Source organism: Polyodon spathula, chromosome 15 (genome assembly GCF_017654505.1).
Source record: "Polyodon spathula isolate WHYD16114869_AA chromosome 15, ASM1765450v1, whole genome shotgun sequence".
Classification (NCBI taxonomy): domain Eukaryota; kingdom Metazoa; phylum Chordata; class Actinopteri; order Acipenseriformes; family Polyodontidae; genus Polyodon; species Polyodon spathula.
This window is the reverse complement of record NC_054548.1, coordinates 29,869,491-29,888,484: the sequence shown is the minus strand read 5'-3', so window position 1 is coordinate 29,888,484 and position 18,994 is coordinate 29,869,491. Positions and strand designations below refer to the sequence as shown.

Genomic DNA, 18,994 nt, shown 5'->3' with positions numbered 1-18,994 from the left:
AAATTAAGATGCGCTTGCAGTTGTGTTAAACCAAACTGGCTTCATCAGTTTTGTCAAATTTCAGTTAATTTATATTGGATTGAGCCACTAATTTGGATCCTGTGGATCTACAGTCCCCAGTGGTCATAGGAGGTTGTTATACATGTCAAAACAACAGCAACTGAGTTCACCTCAATCCCTACAAGTGCACAGAAGATTCCACTTTTTGACTGCCTATTCTCCCATAATGTCCACAAAATATTGTTTTGTATGTGATGTTACAGCAGTCCAGAAATATAATTTGAATGGCTCTGAAACAACTGGGATAGCTTTGTCAATACTAGGGATGCAAGTCGGTTACAATTACGGTTTGGTTTTATACCAACTTGTTCAGCTGTTTTTGACATCCAGTCAGTTTTCAGTAAAACCAAAATGCATTATACAGTCAAAAGAATGGGACATGCTAATATACGCAAGTCTTTTTTTTTTTGTAAAACTGTGACAAATAAGCTTAATACAGTGTTACTACATTATTCATACAAATGTATGTGTGTGTATATATATATATATGTTATATATATATATATATATATATATATATATATATATATATATATATATATATATATATATATATATATATATACACATATATATATGATATATATATACATGTAGATATATATATATATATATATACAATATTAGATATACATATATATATATAGTATATATATATAAATATCATATTTATATATATATGTGTGTGTGTGTATGTATATGTATATATATATATATATATATATATATATATATATATATATATATATATATATATATATATATATATACACACACACACACACAAACACATATACACACAATACACACACACACACACACAGGTACCAGTCAAAAGTTTGAGTACATTGGAAACTAGTTTTTTTTTTTTTTTTATAATTGACAATGTTTTACATCGTATACATTTCTGTAAATACTTGAAAATGAAAACACGTTACAATATACAAAACAAAAGGAGTATCAAAGCAATGTTCAAGAAAATTGAAAATTGTCTCTAAATCTTAGATTCCTCAAAATAGCCACCATTAACAAGTTTCAGCAGGAAATCACCAGACATGTCTTCCCAGCTCTTCTGCAGCAATTCCCAGAGATGTAGGGCACTTGTTGGTAGCTTTGCTTTGACTCTTCTGTCCAGTTCGTCCCATACAAATTCTATGGGATTGAGGTCTGGAGACTGGGCAGGCCAGGTTACCAGATTGAGTTGTCCATCACTTTCCTTCTTCGCCAGATAGTGTTTCGGGTCATTATCTTAAGAACATAAGAAAGTTTACAAACAAGAGGAGGCCATTCGGCCCATCTTGCTCGTTTGGTTGTTAGTAGCTTATTGATCCCAAAATCTCATCAAGCAGCTTCTTGAAGGATCCCAGGGTGTCAGCTTCAACAACATCTTGCTGAAGAATGAAGGACTGCCCAACTAGCCATAATCCTGATGGAATGGCATGCCTCTGAAGTATGCTATGATAGCCATGCTGGTTAAGTTTGCCATGGTACAGATCACCAACTCTGTGATCAGCAAAGCAACCCCAGACCACAACACTGCCGCCTTTATGCTTGACAATGGGAACCACACATGCAGAACTCATGCGCTCAGCTCTCTGCGTATTTGGAAAACAGCAGTTGGACCCAAATATTGCAAATTTTGACTCGTCAGTCAATTCTTCCAGTTAGACCAGCTTCACACAATCTCCTCTGAACAGTTGATGTTGAAATATCTGTACTTCTAGTAGCATCTAGCTGAGCTTGTACTTCAGGGGCAGTTAATTGCCGGTTTCGCAGACTTGTGACACGAATTAACTTGTTCTCCGATTCTGAGGTCACCCTTGGTCTGCCTGACCTTGTTCTTTCCTCACGAGTGCCACTTTCTTCAAATCGTTCGATGGTCTTGGCCACAGCAGTTACAGACACTTGCAGAGTTCTTGCGATTTGTCTTAGAGATTGACCTTCATTTCTTAAAGTAATTACAGTCTTTTTTCTTTGCTTAACTGAGCGTATTTTGCCATTGTCTGCTCCCTTACATTCAGGAATGACAAACTTGTGCCTATGCTACCTATATTTATAGTAATCATGGACCCTCACCTGTTAACAATAATTGGTGACAAAAGGTTAATTAGGTAACATACTAGTTAACTCAGAGAACATCTAACAAAGACACTTTTATACTTTGGCCAGTGTCCTAAAACGGTGTTATACACATTTTAGACTTAACTGACTTGGGGTGAAATCCCCTTGCTTTGGGTGACCATTTCATTGAAATTGACAAGATTTACATTTTCATTTAAAAATTTAATTTTTGAATGCAACTCACTTATGATTATCAGCTTATATAAGTACACGTATCATATAATGAAATAAAGTGTTTATAAACAAGTTTATACAGTTAAAAGCATAGATAAGCATGAAAAACCTGGCTTCAAGCAGGTGTACTCAAACTTTTGACTGGTACTGGTATATATATATATATATATATATATATATATATATATATATATATATATATATATAGAAACACACACACATATACAGTGGCTTGCAAAAGTATTCAGACCCCTGACCAATTCTCTCATATTACTGAATTACAAATGGTACACTGAAATTTCGTTCTGTTTGATATTTTATTTTTAAACCCTCAAACTCAGAATCAATTATTGTAAGGTGACATTGGTTTTATGTTGGGAAATATTTTTAAGAAAAATAAAAAACTGAAATATCTTGCTTGCATAAGTATTCAACCCCTGTGCTGTGGAAGCTCCCAGTTTGCACCAATGAAAGATATTGCCCTAACAACGACACAATTACCTTACCATTGGCCTCCACCTGTGAAACATTAAAGTTGCTGTCACATTTTCTGGATAAAAACCCCACTGTTGAAGGATCATTGGTAAGGCTGTGAATCTGAAGGAAAATGAAGACCAAAGAGCATTCTAAAGAAGTTAGAGATAAAGTAATACAAATGCATAGATTAGGGAAAGGGTACAAAATAATATCCAAGTGTTTGTATATCCCAGTGAGCACAGTTGGATCAATAATCAGGAAGCGGAAGCTGCATCACACCACCCAGGCACTGCCAAGAAAAGGCCGTCCCTCAAAACTCAGTGCTCAAACAAGAAGGAGACTTGTGAGAGAAGCCACAGAGAGGCCAACAATCACTTTGAAGGAGCTACAGAGTTCAGTGGCTGGGAGTGGAGTAATGGTGCAATAGTCAGCCATATCAAGAGCTCTGCATAACACTGGCCTGTATGGGATGGTGGCAAGAAAGAAGCCGTTACGCAAAAAGTACCATCTGAAAGCATGTCTGGAGTTTGCCAGAAAGCATGAGAGTGACCCAGTTGCGATGTGGGAAAAGGTTTTGTGATCAGATGAGACCAAGATAGAGCTTTTTGGCCAAAACTCAAACCTAACACTGCCCATGCCTCAAGACACACCATCCCTACAGTGAAGTATGGTGGTGGCAGCATCATACTGAATGGATGGAGCAAAATACAGGAAAATACTGCAAGAGAATCTGCTTCAGTCCACTAAAAAACTGAAGCTTGGGAGGAAATTCACCTTTCAGCAGGACAATGATCCCAAGCACAAGGCCAAAGCAACATTGCAGTGGCTCAAGAACAAAAAGGTGAATGTCCTACAGTGGCCCAGTCAAAGTCCTGATCTCAATCCCATTGAGAATCTGTGGCACTATTTGCAAATAGCTGTCCACAAGCGTCATCCAACCAACCTGAACAACCTGGAGCAAATCTGCCAAGAAGAATGGGCCAAAATCACTCCGACACTGTGTGCAAAGCTGGTAAATACTTACCCCAAAAGACTTAAAGCTGTTATTGCTCTACCAAATATTAAGGTGTGGGGGTTGAATACTTATGCAAGATATTTCAGTTTTTTTATTTCTTAAAAATATTTCCCAACATAAAACCAATGTCACCTTACAATAACTGATTTTGAATTTCAGTGTTTTAAAATAAAATATCGAACAGAACGAAATTAACGTACCATTTGTAATTCAGTAATATGAGAGAATTGGTCAGGGTTCTGAATACTTTTGCAAGGCACTTACACAATTTACCACTATCCCCCTTCCCCCACAACAGAAACATCAAAATACAGAACTGTTTACTTTTACAAGATAGGGGAGCTGCATCTTTGAATCTCGGGACACTAAGGTGAGTGTGAACTGACGCTAAATTAACTGAATTGTTTTAAATTAGTTGTTACCAAAAGCACACACATGCCTGCTAGGATCTTTTCCAACAATCAGACCTATACAGCCGCTGATTGGCTTTTTGAGTCTCTGACTGGACGGGACTGTTTGAAGCAAGAAATAAACAAATAGAAACTTTACCTGCTGTCACAAGGTTAAATGAAAGAGTGCAGGAGAGTGCAAAGTTATCTATAATAATGGTGCTGTACTATTTTGATAGATATTGTTTACTGTATAAAAAATTCAAGCAATAAAATTAATTGTTCTTATGAGGCTCTCTGAATAAAAATCGCCAATTAAACAATTAAATACATTTACTAAACTGCTCAAACAATGACACACTCGCTTTACATGTCAAATGCACTGCAGTTTAGAGAGGGGAGTTAAATAACCTGACGTGCCTTAAAGTGTCTCGAGATTCTGCAGCCTGTTGGCAACCCAATCAGTTATGAGTAAAAAATTATCGTTATGAGTGACCTGAATCTCACTGCAAAACAAAACCCACATTGATATAAACACATATCAAACAGGCTACTAAATAGTTTTTAAATTATTTTAAGGAAACACGTTAATGTTTTAACTTGTATTGGCACATTATAGTAACGTAAAATGTAATTTACTAAAGCATATTGTTCAACAACGTCTGGCACATCTGACAGTAGCAAAGGTACAAAAAAAATATATTTCTGTGCAACGACTTTTTTTTTTAACCTTTCTCTCGGTATGATCTCTAGAACAGGTCTCAGACAAAGCAACAAAGCACAAATGTCTACAACAGTTTGCCATTACTATATATTACAGGTTTACTGCATAACTTTACTCCATGAAAAGTGTGACGTGACTGTGCTGTTGCATACAGGGGTATGTTTGCATTCAGCAGCTGCATGACGTGTTTAGTGCGTGCGCCACAGGTAGGAATTTGAGAGCCGCGACAGAGTTCAAAGATGTTCTTGTTATTAAATACAAAAGTTGCGTTCAATACCGGATTCGTGTCTTATTTAAAAGAAGAACTGCACACATTGGAGGGATATATTCAAATGGATGTGCGTCAGGGTAGGATTCGGTTCACCGAACCCTAAGTATTCGGCCGAATCCGAACCCTGCTCAAAAAGTAGGTATTTGGGCCGAATCTGAAACAGAATCCTGGATTGAGTGCATACTTAATTTATTTATATTATATATACCGTACTACTTCAATTTGGCGCCAACCCTCGAATTAAAGACACCCTAATATTGACGCTGCAGTTATATATCAGCTTTAGAATAAATGCCGCTATCAATAAAGAAACATTAAGGTATTTTTTTCTCCCCTACTAAAAAAAACACACAGTAACAAATAAACGTACATCTGTACATGTAACGCCCCCGAAGAGATGGGAGCCTCAATCTAGCACTTAAATTACAAACTAATGTAGACACACACACACACACACATTTATATATACACACACTGTGTTACTTCAATTTTGGCGCCACGATTTTTCTTTTAAATTGATGACACACACACACAAAGTGGTTTGCAGAGGTATTCACCCCCTGCCAGTAGTCACATTTTGTTGAAATACAAATAATTTATTATTCAAAGCTGTAGTAGTTAAACTGAATTGCATAAGTATTCAGCCTCTTAAGTCAGTACTTGGTAGAAGCACCTTTTGCAGCAATTACTGCTGAGTCTTTTTGGATAGGTCTCTCCTAGCTTTGCACAGTAGGATGGTGACATTTTTGCCCATTCGTCAAGGGAAAATTGCTCCAGTTCTGATAACTTTGTTAGGGATCATCGATGGACTACAATATTCAAGTCTCTCCATAGATTTTCGATTGGATTCAAGGCAGGACTTTGACTGGGCCACTCAAAAACATTAATTCTCTTGTGAAATCACTCCAGTGCAGCTTTGTGCTTCAGGTCATTATCCTGCTGACATGTGAATGTCCTTCCCAGTTTTGATGGACTCAAACAGGTTTCCCTCTATCCTGACAAGCTTCCCAGTGCCTGCTGAAGAGAAGCATCTCCATAACATGATGCTGCTAGCACCAAGCTTGGCAGTTGGGATGGTTTGACTGGGTGATGTGAGTGTTAGGGTTGCACCAGACGCAACGCTTGAAATTTAGACTGAGAAGTTACATTTTTGTCTCGTCTGACCACAAAACCTTTTTCCACATGTCTGCAGTATCATCTAAATACATTTTCGCAAACTCTACACATGCTTTAAGATGAGGGTTTTTGAGTAATGGCTTCTTTCTTGCCATCCGTCCATACAGGCCAGCTTTGTGGAGGGACCAGCTTATTGTTGATGTGTGAACACTGACTCCCATCTCAGACAGAGAACTTTGCAGATCTCTCAAGGTCATTGTTGGCTTCAGACTGACATCCCAAACCAGTTTCTTGCTTGCCCGGCTGCTCAGTTTGGGAGGGCGACCTGATCTGGATAGTGTCTGGATGGTATGATGCATCTTCCACTTCTTAATGATGGACTTCACTGTGCTGAGAGGGATAAATCAGCACCTTCGAAATGTTCCTGTACCTTTCTCCTGCTCTGTGCCTCTTTACCACTTTATCCCTGACTTGTTTCGAAAGCTCCTTGGTCTTCATGGTTGCTTTGTTGGATTACTATGCGAGTTGCAGTTTGAAAGCCTTTATATACCTGAGGGAAATGATCTACAAGTTAAACCACTTTGAGTACACACAGGCTGAAACCATTTCACAAATTTTGTGACCTTTCAAACAAATAATTTACATCTGAGCTGATTTAGGGCTGCAGTAGCAAAGTGGGTGAATACTTATGCAACTGAGATTAATGTTTCTCTCTGTAAATCTTACTTATATTCTATATGCATTTTTTATTTATTTTTTTAACTATCAACGTGGAGTAGTTTGTGCAGATTCTACATGTAAACTCTAATTTGAAAGTGTCGTGGAGTACGCTCAGGTGCCAAAAAAATGTGAAAACTTTGCAGGGGGTGAATACGTCTGCAAACCTATGTATGTGTGTATGTACGTATGTCTGTGTATGTATGTATGCACGTATAGTGGTCCCTCGCTATAACGCGGGTCTCGGGGGACAAAATGAGCATTATAAACGAAGAGCATTATAAACAAGCAAGGGGGTGGGGGGGGCGCCAAAGGACACAACACATTCGAAAAATACAAAACAAAATAACTCCCTCTCTATAATACACATATAGTGAAGTAAAAAAATTGTAACTTTCTGTGAATTAACCATGCATAAAGCACCATGTAATCAACGCTATATATTTTTTTTAACAGTTTAAAAAAAAAAAAAGGTAACATTCCCACTCATGAATCATTTTAATTAGCAAGTTTTAAACTATAATTCAGACCAGTTCAGTTCAAAGCGACAGAAAAGCAAACGAAGTGCAAGAATGAGAGCGGGTCGGACAATGGGGAAGAGGGAATGGGCTCGCCCTAGGTTCGGCTGCCGGAGAGGGGCTGAAGTTAAGATGAAGCGTCTCGTCTCCCAGAGAAAGCCACAACTCCTCTCGCAGCAAAAAAGTAAATACATTAGGAAAGATAACCCTGTAATAGGTTTAATATTTATTTAGTTATAAAACAAATGCTGAATAAGGTGTCTGTGTTATGAAGTGCCAGAGCAGCTTTCCTTCAGTTCAGATACTGTATAAATAGGGAGACAAACGGAAGACTGAGAAGTTGTTTACAGTCGGAACACTGGTACTGTATTTACTGTAGAAATATTGCTTGACTCACTAACACGGAATTGGGGGACATGTTGTAGGAGCATTATATCCAAGGCGTGTTATAACAGACAGCCTTATAAACGAGAGAGCACTGTGAGTGCACGTGTGTGTGTGTATATATATATATATATATATATATATATATATATATATATTTTTTTTTTGCGGTTTTGTTTTTTTTACACACACACCTCTACCCCCTAGGACTAGAGCCCCGTGGCAATTATTTATCATTCTTTTTCACAAATGTCGTTTTATTAGATACTCGTTAATAAAACACACTCAAATGCACATCAATACTAGAATAATATTACATGTTTAACTATTCAATTTAATTCTACATACATATTTTTTTATTAAACATTTTATTTGACAAACTGACCTCACACAGAAAAATAATTGTTACCATACATTTCTCATTAGTGGCAGTAACTGTAACGTACAGTCCCCCACTCTTTAATCAACTGACTATTTACTGTTTTAAATATCAACTGCCAAAAATATTGGGAAATAACAAAATACAACAAAACAAAAAAAAAATATATATATATATATATATACACACACACACACACACACACAGTGCCTTGCAAAAGTATTCAGACCCCTGACCAATTACAAATGGTACATTGAAATTTCGTTCTGTCTGATATTTTATTTTTAAACACTGAAACTCAGAATCAATTATTGTAAGGTGGCATTGGTTTTATGTTGGGAAATATTTTTAAGAAAAATAAAAAACTGAAATATCTTGCTTGCATAAGTATTCAAACCCTTTGCTATGGAAGCTCCCAGTTTGCACCGATGAAAGAAATTACCCTAACGAGGACACAATTACCTTACCATTGGCCTCCAACTGTGAACCATTAAAGTTGCTGTCACATTTTCTGGATAAAAACCCCACTGTTGAAGGGTACAAAATAATATCCAAGTGTTTGTATATCCCAGTGAGCACAGTTGGATCAATAATCAGGAAGTGGAAGCTGCATCACACCACCCAGGCACTGCCAAGAAAAGGCCGTCCCTCAAAACTCAGCACTCAAACAAGAAGGAGACTTGTGAGAGAAGCCACAGAGAGGCCAACAGTCACTTTGAAGGAGCTACAGAGTTCAGTGGCTGGGAGTGGAGTAATGGTGCACCAGTCAACCATATCAAGAGCTCTGCATAACACTGGCCTGTATGGGAGGTTGGCAAGAAAGAAGCCGTTACTCAAAAAATACCATCTGAAAGCACGTCTGGAGTTTGCCAGAAAGCATGAGAGTGACCCAGCTGCGATGTGGGAAAAGGTTTTGTGGTCAGATGAGACCAAGAGAGAGCTTTTTGGCCAAAACTCAAAGCGCTATGTGTGGCGCAAACCTAACACTGCCCATGCCTCAAAACACACCATCCCTACAGTGAAGTACAGTGCTGGCAGCATCATGCTGTGGGGATGCTTCTTACCAGCAGGGACTGGGCATCTTGTTACAACTGAAGGAAGAATGGATGGAGCAAAATACAGGAAAATACTGCAAGAGAATCTGCTTCAGTCCGCTAAAAAACTGAAGCTTGGGAGGAAATTCACCTTTCAGCAGGACAATGATCCCAAGCACAAGGCCAAAGCAACATTGGAGTGGCACAAGAACAAAAAGGTGAATGTCCAACAGTGGCCCAGTCAAAGTCCTGCTCTCAATCCCATTGAGAATCTGTGGCACTATTTGAAAATTGCGGTCCACAAGCGTTGTCCAACCAACCTGAACAACCTGGAGCAAATCTGCCAAGAAGAATGGGCCAAAATCACTCTGACACTATGTGCAAAGCTGGTACATACTTACTCCAAAAGACTTAAAGCTGTTATTGCAGCGAAAGGTGGCTCTACCAAATATTAACGTGTGGGGCTTGCATACTTATGCAAGCAAGATATTTCAGTTTTTTATTTTTCTTAAAAATATTTCCCAACATAAAACCAATGTCACCTTACAATAATTGATTTTGAGTTTAAGTATTTTAAAATAAAATATCAAACAGAATGAAATTTCAATGTACCATTTGTAATTCAGTAATATGAGAGAATTGGTCAAGGGTCTGAATACTTTTGCAAGGCACTAATATATATATATATATATATATATATATATATATATATATATATATATAGAAAGAGAGAGAGAGAGAGAAAGAGAGACACACACACACCCTACTATTGTCAGGCTGCCATAACTGCAATCTAAAAGAGAGAGAAAAAGAGACGGGCCTTGTATTTCAATCCCATTGCGCTGAAGCAGGGCTCCAGTATATACAAGCTTGGGGTTTCCTCAGTATTTAAACACTAAGCAAAGCACATTCATTCAAATCCATTCAAAACCAAAACAGCATTTGCTCCACTTTAAATAAAACAAAGAATTAGCATACTAAATGCAAAATACAGTACAAGCAAACAATTTATTTTCCCCAAAAGCAATAAACAGCTAATAATGCTTAACGACGGTATCTTTCGACTTCCATTCCAGCTGATAGTTGAGAAATCAGCACATCGTTATTTTGTCACAGTCAGCTGCATACATCCTCTCATGCTCAAATTCTTTGCAGCATTGTTCAATTATGTGCAGTTTAGACATTATATATAAAAAAAAAATCTGTTCTCTTCCATCAATTTTAATATGCAAATGACTTGCTTCAAATTATACATCTGGGCAAGTGCTAGTCATAGCTTCGTTTTTGCTTTAGACAGCGATTATAGTAACAGCTGACCTCCCGACAGTAGATGGCATCAAACCAACTCGGGACTTCCCTTACCAAGATCTCGTGACCATGGCAAAAGTCATCTTTTGAGGGGCGGCACCTTGGTGAGGGGCGGAAGTACGAGTATGTAACTTCCAGCCACTGGAGTCAAGTGAAGGAGAAGGACACGTGTCGGTTGGGGATTGGTGTTCCACTGACTACAGAGGCGGGACATTACATACTAAAGGGAACGTACTACTGTGTTCGGGGTTGGTCCGAAAGTAAAGTAGGAGGAGTAACGGGTGGAGGGAGAGTCTGGTTTTGTGCAGCGGGATTTTTTGAAACACTAACATTTCTTTTGTCTTTTTTTTGTTTATGTATGGTCACCACGAAGACAAATTAAAGACGAGTCATCACAGTTTGTTTTGGATTCCACCCCTGCACTCCTTCCCTCACACCATTTTGTTTTTCGTTTGTTATTTAATCCTTTTGTTGTGTATAGAAAATAAAAATAAATTATTTTATTTCTGTACACATAAATTACTGTCTGGACATTCCATTTAATACACTCTCGCCTCACAGGTCCTTACTCTCAAATACAACCAATATGGCAATAAAATGCAGCAACAAAGTAAATCAGACAAACTAACTTCAATAAATGCATTTTCTTTCAATACTTTTGCATTTGGCTTATTTAATTTATTATGTCTACACCGAGTAATTTAACAAATGTGACATGCTCAATTGCATTTATTTTTTTAAATATCCAACTTCCCACTTCTTTGGTTGCATTTTGTAACCAAAGGTTTCCATTTGGGTTCACACGCAGAGTGTTTCAGTAGGCCTGCAGCACCAGCACCTTTAATCACCAAACCGTATTGAGGGCGATCAGAATCAATTAGATAGGTCTTGTCATAACTTTTGATTTATGTTACTACATTAAAGTATTAAGGGACATTCATTAATATGAACCGTTTACATAGAGAAAAGTGATGAGCTCTTGAAAATTCTGCCAACTTGCTGGGAAAATCCTAAACGCTGTATCCCTAGGCAATACCCTAGTTTCCTGTCTTGTTCAGTCCTGTATAGGTCTTTATCCATCTTTTACTCTAAATGAGCTATAGTAAATAATTTGACTTTCAATTAGGAAATGCAGCAGTTGGAAGATTAAAGGTAAGGTCAGAAAACCTATTCAGTCTCCATCTGCATGAGAATATGGCAGAGGCCGAAATAATAAGCTAATCAAAGTGTTTATTTTAATAAAACTGTTTGTTTTTTTTTGTTTATTAATTAATTCTTACTGAAAAAACAATTAACTCCGTGTTACACTATGTGACGTTTTAGCTGATGGACTTTTAATTCCAAAACGTCCTGCAGTAAGTCAATACTTAGTCAATTGTTTCATCATCTGACACTTAATAAAAAGATTAAGATATTTACCGTCATAATCCCTGCAGCGCTTCTTTGGTGGGGGCCCTCTTCCATATGAGCCATGATCTACTTGATCTTCATGGAATTCTGACCAGCTTTCGCTAGTGTTGTTGCCATGGTGAGTTGGTGCTATAACAGTGATAGTACTGCTGAGTGATGGGACAGGATAGTGATCAGATGAAACCAATGATGCTGAAGTATAATTGTTCTCTGAAGGCTCGGTTCTTTCTGTTCTGTCTAGGTCATACTTGGATTTACCAGTGTCCCTTTCTAAAAAAAAATCAAATAAATGAATAAAAGACATTGCATCCAAAAAGTAAGAGGGTTATATAAAAGCGTAACACTTATTTTTGTTTAAACTCAGATGTTAGTAGTTTTTACACATTAAAAAAGCCGATGCCTAATAAATACAAGAAAATATCTGCGCTCAATATAAAAAATACCATTCTGAAAGAGTCTGCTGTGTGACAAACAGAATGCTAATCTACAAATAGAAAAAAAAAAAAGTCTAAAACATTCTTTATAAAAGCAGCCAGGAAGGTACCTCTGCTTGTTCTGCTTCGGCTTCTTGTTCTGCTTCTGTCCCGGTCACGAGGCCTGTCTTTGCTCCGGCTGCGACTCCTGCTGTAACTGCGGCTGCGACCCCTCCTCCTGTTGTACCTGTCCCTGTAGGAGTCTCTCCTTGGAGGATTTCGCTCATAATCCCTTTTTCGAGAGCGGTCATCCTTTTTTCGGTCATCCCGATTTCTGGGGGGGGGGGGGGGGGGGCAACGCAAAACTGTCAAGTGTGGATAAAAAAAAATTTAAAAAAGAGAACACATGCCTCTTTGCATACATACAAGAACAGAGAATAAAAATCCTGACCGACAGTTCAGCAGTATTGATATCCTGCTTGTCACTCATACAGGACAGAATTGCCCTTGCAGTTGCTCAGTGCAGTTTCGGCATTGGTATGGTCTTACCTGCTGTCTCTGTACCGTGAACTGGACTGCTGGGGGCTGTGATTTACTCTTCTGGGGAATTTTTTTGTGTCCCTCTCTTCTTCCTTGTTTACCTGCTATTCAAAAGAAAAGATACAACACTTTAAAATTAGTGTTTTGGAACGCCATTGACTTACAACATTGTCATAATTCTGCCTCCTTTGGACTACGTGTTGCAAATGTTCTTAAAAGAACTGTCTTGGTAAATCATTAGGTTCCACATTTCCCACAGTACCTTATTCTTTAAAGAGAACTGTAACATGATGTCAACCATATTCCATCACAACTGAATGACAGGTTCTCTAGATACCTGCAAACATGTTTAATTGTGACAAGCATACATATAGTACAGACTAACTGGCGTCTTCACTGTATCTCAGTCGCAAAAATACGAATTCACAGTGGTGGATAATAAATACACAACTATGAACATAAACACACATCACTGCCACTAAAACCCTGTGCCCAGGTGACATTGGATCTGTTGTCAGGCACATGAGTTTTTCCTGACTTGCTACTTCCCTTGCACGGTATGGTTTGCTTACCTCACAAAGACCAGTGTGTAGCACTGGTTAAATTAAATACAGGATACTGACTGAAAATGAGTTGAATCCGCAGAATATACTTGAAATAGCGGAATCATCTATCTATAATGTTATTATATGGAGGATATAGTGCAATGTTCTGAGGCACTTAAAAATAAATAAATAAATAAATAAATAGTGTCAGTCTGTACCGAAGACACTAGCTGTTCAATTTCTATATGGTCTATAATGTGTACGCTAATTAAATAACTGCTTTCTATATCAGTTTTTGAGCTGTCTCTTGTTTGGTTTACAGTGAACATTAATTTATACTACAGACAAACAAGCATAGTTACCTCATCTTTTTTTACATCATCTTTCTCTGGGTGTTGAAAAGGTTCTGTTCTTACAGTCGTCGATGAAGGCTGCTCAAACTGAGGTAGATAACTCTTTGAATTCACAGCATCAAAAAGCTTGTCAACAAAAATCTGGGTATCTAGAAACAAATCCACAACACTAATTTATAATCTTCCACAAGAGGGTTTATTATCATTGATCAACACATGATACTTACAAATTAATTAAATATATAATAATTATATATGGGGGGGAAATTTCAATATGATTCAACAAACAAACATCCTATACGATTAATCTGCATAGTACAGTTGCTTTGAATTATAAATCGTCTTAAAAGTCCTATTAAATGACTAACAAGGTTAGACAGTAACTTTACCTTTCTGAAGAAATACATCCAACTGGTCTATGCATAATGCTTTAAGCTCTTTCTCAGTTTTATCCTTTTTAACTAAGGCAACAACATATTTAGCAAGAGCAGATGGATCAGCATCACATCTGGGAACACAAAGAATAAAATACAGATTAGTTTTGGATGTGTATATACGGTAGTATAGTTAGAAAACATAAATATTAAGATTTAGAGTGAGCAAATGAGTATAAATGTCTAAGTATTTTCACATTTAAAAATCTATCAATTATTTATTGAGGTAATACAATGCATCAAGAACTAAAATGCAACAATGCAAAAAAATGCAAAACGTGTTATGAAATGAGTAATAAATTGATTATTATTAGATATAAAAGTATACCTTTAACCTGTATTGGGGAGGGGGTGGACAACATTTTCTAGGTTTTACTGTGTGGTACTTGTAGCTTAAGTTTATTGTTTTTACTACTGGGACCCCATGAGTGAATCCAAGACTCAAACAAGGTATATATTCATGAAGGTGCCTAAGTATCTGAAGGAATAACACCCTGGCATGTGACAACATTAATGATGTCTTAGAAAATGGTCCCGCTCATCCCAGGGGTGCTCAATAGGTCAGATGCAGGAAATGTGCTAGCCACTGGATGTGAGAGAAGGCTGCATCATGTTCCTCTCACTGTGACTGTCTGCCACAATTCTCACACATTCATAACATTTGTATGGAAGTTTCTAGCAACCTTTCATTAACGTACTGTTGTGTGTCTTCTGGTTCACTTAACACATCCTCTGTTTTAAAGAGCTGAATTATTAATACAACAATCATTACTTTTTCATGAATAATACTAGACAGCACAGCATTCACCAAAATGAAACCACAGGCTAAGTTCAAGAGTTAGCTTATTCCTGTTCCACCAAAATTCCAGAAACTGCCAAACTTAAAATTTGGCTTATCAAAAAATGCGTTTGCCTTGAGTTAACATCTACAGGTTTGTACACCTACCTACACCTGCTAACAAACAGTATCATAATTCTTATGAGAACGTATAATATAGTACATACAAAATAAATCTACAGTACATGTGAAGGCATTCAACTTGTGACGAGAAGAGAACTGTGCGACTGACTTTAGTATCAGTGTTTGATCATATAGCTATAAACATTTTTATTTTTTTATGGGAATACATCATGATACATTTAGTTTAATGTCGGTTTTAAGGAAAGGTATCTGCCACCGTGGGTTGTTTAAAATAAGATTAATAACACTGTTAAGGGGAATTATATTTAAAATATTATGTAATGGAGAGAGTTGACGTTTGCAGCGGTAACTGATCGAAGCACGAATTAAACATAACAGGAAAGTAATTAAATTGTCAATTTGCCAGCCATTCTTTCGCTTTACAAACTTTTATTTATTTATTTATTTTTTAATCAATTTGCATTTTTTTCTTTGAGAAAAAAAAAAAAAAAAATTTGGACGACATGATGGTGGCAGATCCATCTTTGGCTACCATGTCCCATGCCATGCTGAGCACAACAAAACGGAACATTAGTCTGTAAATTATTGTTCTCGTTACGAGGAAAGACCTTTCATAGTGCACAACGTAGCAGTGCTAAACAACAGTAGTACTACTAAACTACTGTGCAATGTAAGTTAAAATCAACACAGTGCAAGGTGCATTTACACACACCTCAGTATTTACCACAATTTGTGCTACACGTCACACTCAAAAGCGGTGGATGAATAATCTCTGCACATCATAAACGCATGAAGTTCCATTAGTACAGTACTTACATGGGTTCAAGCGTCTTTGACAGCCAAGTCTTCAGAGCCTCAAGGTTTTCTATTATCATTTTAGAAATTGATCAGCCCTCTAAAATGTTTTCAGGGCTGAGCCCCAGAAACGTTGACTCAAATGAAACAGAACTAATTTGTTTCAAAAGCAAGTTGCAATGAGGGTACTGAAATGTGCAAAAAGGCCCGGCAGCACCTGTGCAAGGAGAGAAACGTGGGACAGTGTGACGATAAATATATATATATATAGATTGTTTCTAGAACCGCTGCTTTCAAGCACTTAAATGTAGCTTTTGCCGTATAAGATAAACAAAATCGACAAAAGCAGAAATTACTAAGAACATACTTTTTTGCACTTCCCTTGACTTGACTGTTTACTCCACGAAAATGGCGGCTGTTAGTCTCGTTGGAAAGTGAAACTCGCGAGACGTTTTTTTTTTTTTTTTCTTCCTGAAAACGTCACTGTTAGTTTTCTTACAAGCCGATCGGGGCGGTATTGCGTTCCAATTAGCACGTGCAATTGCGCGCGCACACTAACTCCACTCTACAATAACTTAACGCAATGGGATAGGCGTAAATTGTAAAAACAAACTCTACAAGCCCCCAGCAAACATGTACGTATTGGGCCAAATGTGGACATGATTGCTGGGCTGTCCTGTTTTATTTCAACCAAGTAGTGAAAAGGATCGTGAGACAAGTAGGGTAAGTTTAACTCAGTCCTATGTGTTGAATAATGCATATGAGTATTAATACAATTTGAGAAACTAATTCAAGTATCCCGTTTTGACTAGGAGACTCCAGTTTACTGTTAACTTAAAACAAAACCATGTCACTTTTAAAAGTAAAAAAAAAAAAAAAATCTCCCGGTCAAGAGTCATGGTACCTTGACAAGTATGCTGTCTATCACGCCAGCAGTCCCTATACTATATGGTCGGGACAGTCCCCATTTCCTAGCAAATGTCCCGCGTACCGATGCAGAGGAGGAAAGTTCTGGTATTTACACAGAAAAAAAAAAAAAAAAAGATTTATTCTGCACAGTAGAGTTAGTGAAAACCACAGGCTGTGCTGCTCTTCTGCGGCTAACGCATCAGCTGATCACTAACTAATACAAAACTAGGTAAGACCGCTTCATTATTATGGCAAGCCGTTTTAACATTTAATCCTCAATTGCTGATGTCAAGAATGGCTTTTTTGATATCAGTATTACAATCACATTTATATATAAGTAACATTGAGACTTGTTGATATCAAAAATAGAATTGCTGGTATCAGCATTAAGTATTAAAATGGCTGATATCAGCAATTGAGGATTCAATGTTAAAACAGCTTGCCATACATTATGTCTGTTTTTACTGCAATGATGGTCATGTGTTGAGTTGGGCGATACATCTATTATAAGATAGTGATGTATTTTTATCTGTTATGTGATGTTTTTTGACTACTGTGTGTGTGTGTGTGTGTGTGTGTGTGTGTGTGTGTGTGTGTGTGTATATATATATATATAGTCTATAGTCTATACACATATATATTTATATATATATATAGTGTTTAATCTATAATATTCATCAATTTATGCATTTTTTATAATTCTGAATGGAATCTTTTAGTATTGTTTGTGTGTCTATTTTCATTCTGTGTGCAGTGCCTTTGAACCTTGTGGTGTGAAAGGTGCTCTATAATAAAGATTATTATATTATTAACCTGAACAGGTTATGCTGGTTTGATTTTAGCCATAGGAACTGAGCAAGCCAGAGGGCTGCATAGCCTAATGTTACATTTCTTATATTATTATTATGATGCCGCAGACATGGGGCCCGAGCTTTGAAAGGTTTGCGCACCGCTCAGAGGGGTATGCACGTCGCAAATGGCTGAAATTCTGGCAAGTTGTCATATTCAAAACGTCTTTTTGCACGTCACAATACATTCTGCGCTGTGCACAATTAAAATGTATGCATCGCGCAATATGGGGGGAGTGGTCGCCAATATGCGTGATCATGGTATATTCGAAGGTATGTGCCAAGCACAAAACCAGTTTTGCGAGGCACAAAATAACGCTTTTAAAAAGCAAGCCTTAACTCCGCGCACATCCCTCCAGCACTCCCACAAACACTGAATTGCAGGCTCTTTCCAAGGTACCACTATGGAAAACACCAAGCGGTCACACAAAATTATGTCCACATCTACAATAGGCCTATTATGTAATGATTATAGGACGGGAATTCAAACAAACAATTGTGATACCTGCTTCACTGTTTTAAAATACATGTTTAAAAAATAAAAGCTGCAGGAAGCTGCTATCTCGTCCGTTCTTTCAGACCGAAACAGTTAGCTACTATTTACTTTCCGATCAAAAAGTAGTATCTCTGGTCTAAACAGAAATATGTAGTTCAGTCCCAATAAAAAGTATCATCTCCCTTTATTGTATTGCTATTTGCATTACAAAAGCCTGCCAGTAGCAGGGTACTCGCGCATCCAGAAACATCGAAAACAGCTGCCGTTGGTAGGTATTCATGTCCTCCAATCCGCCAGGCAACTCCACAAGCTGGATTTCTATGGCACATTGATTAATCTAACTTGATATTTACATTGATTTTAATATCAGGCATACAACAGGCTATATTGATTACTGATTGGGGATTTGTTGGTGTTTTGAATGCAAAGTTATTGTTCGAGAGGGGCTACATTCATTCCACTGCTCATTCAACCCGTTGTATTTGATTCAAATGAATTGCGTCATATAGTATTAAAAAAAACAGGTGATTCCAGGATTACCATTATTGTTGTTGTTAGGTATATGTGTTTTGTTTTTTAGCAGACGGGGCGATTTACAGTTACACACACACACACACACACACACACAGATCGTAAAAATCC

General features: G+C 37.4%; 1 protein-coding gene across 2 annotated transcripts in view; it reads right to left on the bottom strand.

The window, feature by feature from the left end:
* The window catches only part of LOC121327909 (RNA-binding protein 26-like), a 34,977-nt gene extending 18,458 nt beyond the window's left edge, over positions 1-16,519 (bottom strand). The window contains exons 1-7 of one of the 2 annotated variants that reach the window (XM_041272241.1): positions 16,467-16,519; positions 16,121-16,316; positions 14,338-14,456; positions 13,958-14,097; positions 13,060-13,154; positions 12,642-12,844; positions 12,107-12,367 (exon numbers count right to left, since the gene is read on the bottom strand). In XM_041272241.1, coding sequence (XP_041128175.1) covers positions 12,107-12,367; positions 12,642-12,844; positions 13,060-13,154; positions 13,958-14,097; positions 14,338-14,456; positions 16,121-16,179 — 877 coding nt within the window. In that variant the 5' untranslated portion in view covers positions 16,180-16,316; positions 16,467-16,519. Of the gene's footprint in view, positions 1-12,106; positions 12,368-12,641; positions 12,845-13,059; positions 13,155-13,957; positions 14,098-14,337; positions 14,457-16,120 lie in introns of both variants that reach the window. The other variant, XM_041272242.1, reaches the window with a different exon arrangement.
* Positions 16,520-18,994: the final 2,475 nt, after the last annotated feature.